This window comes from Vollenhovia emeryi, unplaced genomic scaffold, assembly GCF_000949405.1.
Source record: "Vollenhovia emeryi isolate VEMERY1.0 unplaced genomic scaffold, V.emery_V1.0 DF948032.1, whole genome shotgun sequence".
NCBI lineage: Eukaryota > Metazoa > Arthropoda > Insecta > Hymenoptera > Formicidae > Vollenhovia > Vollenhovia emeryi.
The window spans coordinates 1-1,557 of NW_011958334.1; the positions used below are offsets into that span (position 1 = coordinate 1).

At 50.8% G+C, this 1,557-nt stretch overlaps 1 protein-coding gene across 1 annotated transcript; it reads right to left on the reverse strand.

Moving 5' to 3' along the window:
* Positions 1-147: 147 nt before the first annotated feature.
* On the reverse strand, positions 148-1,499 carry LOC105557250 (the record flags this gene model as incomplete). Its single annotated transcript, XM_012004436.1, has 1 exon — positions 148-1,499. A coding segment is annotated over one exon (1,352 nt), but the record flags the coding sequence as incomplete, so codon positions are not given.
* Between the last annotated feature and the right edge of the window lie 58 nt (positions 1,500-1,557).

Consider the following 1,557-nt stretch of genomic DNA (forward strand, 5'->3'; position numbering starts at 1 on the left):
CCCCTGGGGCTGTCAAAGGGGGTCTCCGGTCCTTGGGATTGGGGAGCATTTGTGAGAGCTTGTTGCAAGGTTTGAAAATCGCTTTGATGTTGTGTTTGCTCAGGATTCTGCTGATGCGGTCCGTGGTCCCTCTGACGTATGGGAGTACTACTGCCTTAATCTCTCTTTCTCTGTCTCTGGTGTCATGGTGTTGTTCTGGCCGGGTTCATTGTTGGTCAGCTTCTTGATTGTACGGTTGATGTTTCTGCTGCTGTATCCGTTCCTGGTCAGGGTTCGGTGAAGGTGGTTTAGCTCTCCGTTCAGGGCGGCTGGTTCCGAGATGGAGAGTGCTCTGTGGACTAGATAGCTGATTACCGAATTCTTTTGGGCGGGGTGATGGTGGGAGTTTGCGTGGAGGTATCGGTCCGTGTGCGTTGGTTTGCGGTAGACGTTGTGGCTTAGGATGCCGTCTTCGTTCCTTCGGACCAGGACATCCAGGAAGGGGATTTGGGAATTCTGTTCGGTCTCCATTGTGAATTGGATGTTGGGATGTTGGGAGTTGATGAAAGTGAGGAATTGAGGTAGAGTTTCCCTTCCGTGGTTCCAGATGACGAAGGTGTCGTCCACGTATCGGAACCATGTGGAGGGTTTTTGTGGGGCCTTCTTCAGGATTTCATTCTCGAAGTGTTCCATAAAGATGTTTGCGATGATGGGTGATATCGGCGATCCCATTGCTGCTCCCGTGGTTTGTTCGTAGAATTCTCCTTCAAACTGGAAATAGGTGGAGTTGAGGCAGTGTTCTATTAATGGGAACAGGGTGGATGGAATCTCTTTGGATGTTCTGATGATGTCCAGAGTATCTTGGACTGGGACGTTGGTGAACAGAGAAACCACGTCGAAGCTTACCAGGATGTCGTTGGGCTCGGTTTTGATCTTGGTTATTCTGTTCACGAAGTCCATTGAGTTCCTGATGTGGGAGTCGTTGAGGCCGGTAAGTTTTTGGAGGGGTTTGGTGAGGTAGCGGGCTAGTTGGTAGGTGGGGCCCCCGATGTTGCTGACGATAGGCCGTAGGGGGACTGATTCTTTGTGGATCTTCGGAAGGCCGTATAGTCTGGGTGCTGAGCTGTCGCTGGGGGTCAGGTATTTCGTGGTTAGCGGAGGGAGGTTCGCCTTTTTGATCAGGGAGGAGGTTTTCTTCTCTACGCTAGTGGTTGGATCGCGTTTTAGTTTTTTGTAGACTTGGGCGTCGGACAGCAAGGTGTTGACTTTGTTGTGGTAGTCTCTTTTGTCCATCACCACTGTTGCGTTGTCTTTGTCCGCCGGTAGAATGTCGTCATTCTGTCTTAGGCTTCGAAGCGCTAGTCGTTCTTCCCTGTTAATGTTTTGGATGGGAAGTTTGGCTTTTCGGAAGATCTGGGCTGACTGCTGTCTGATGTTGTTTCCTGTTTCAGGTGGGAGTTGGAAGATGGCGGTTTCTATTTGGCTGATGATCTCTTCTGTCGGGATCCTGGAGGGGGTGACTGCAAAGTTGTGTCCTTTGGCAAGGATGGCTGTTTCGGCGGGTGAAAGGGTCTGACT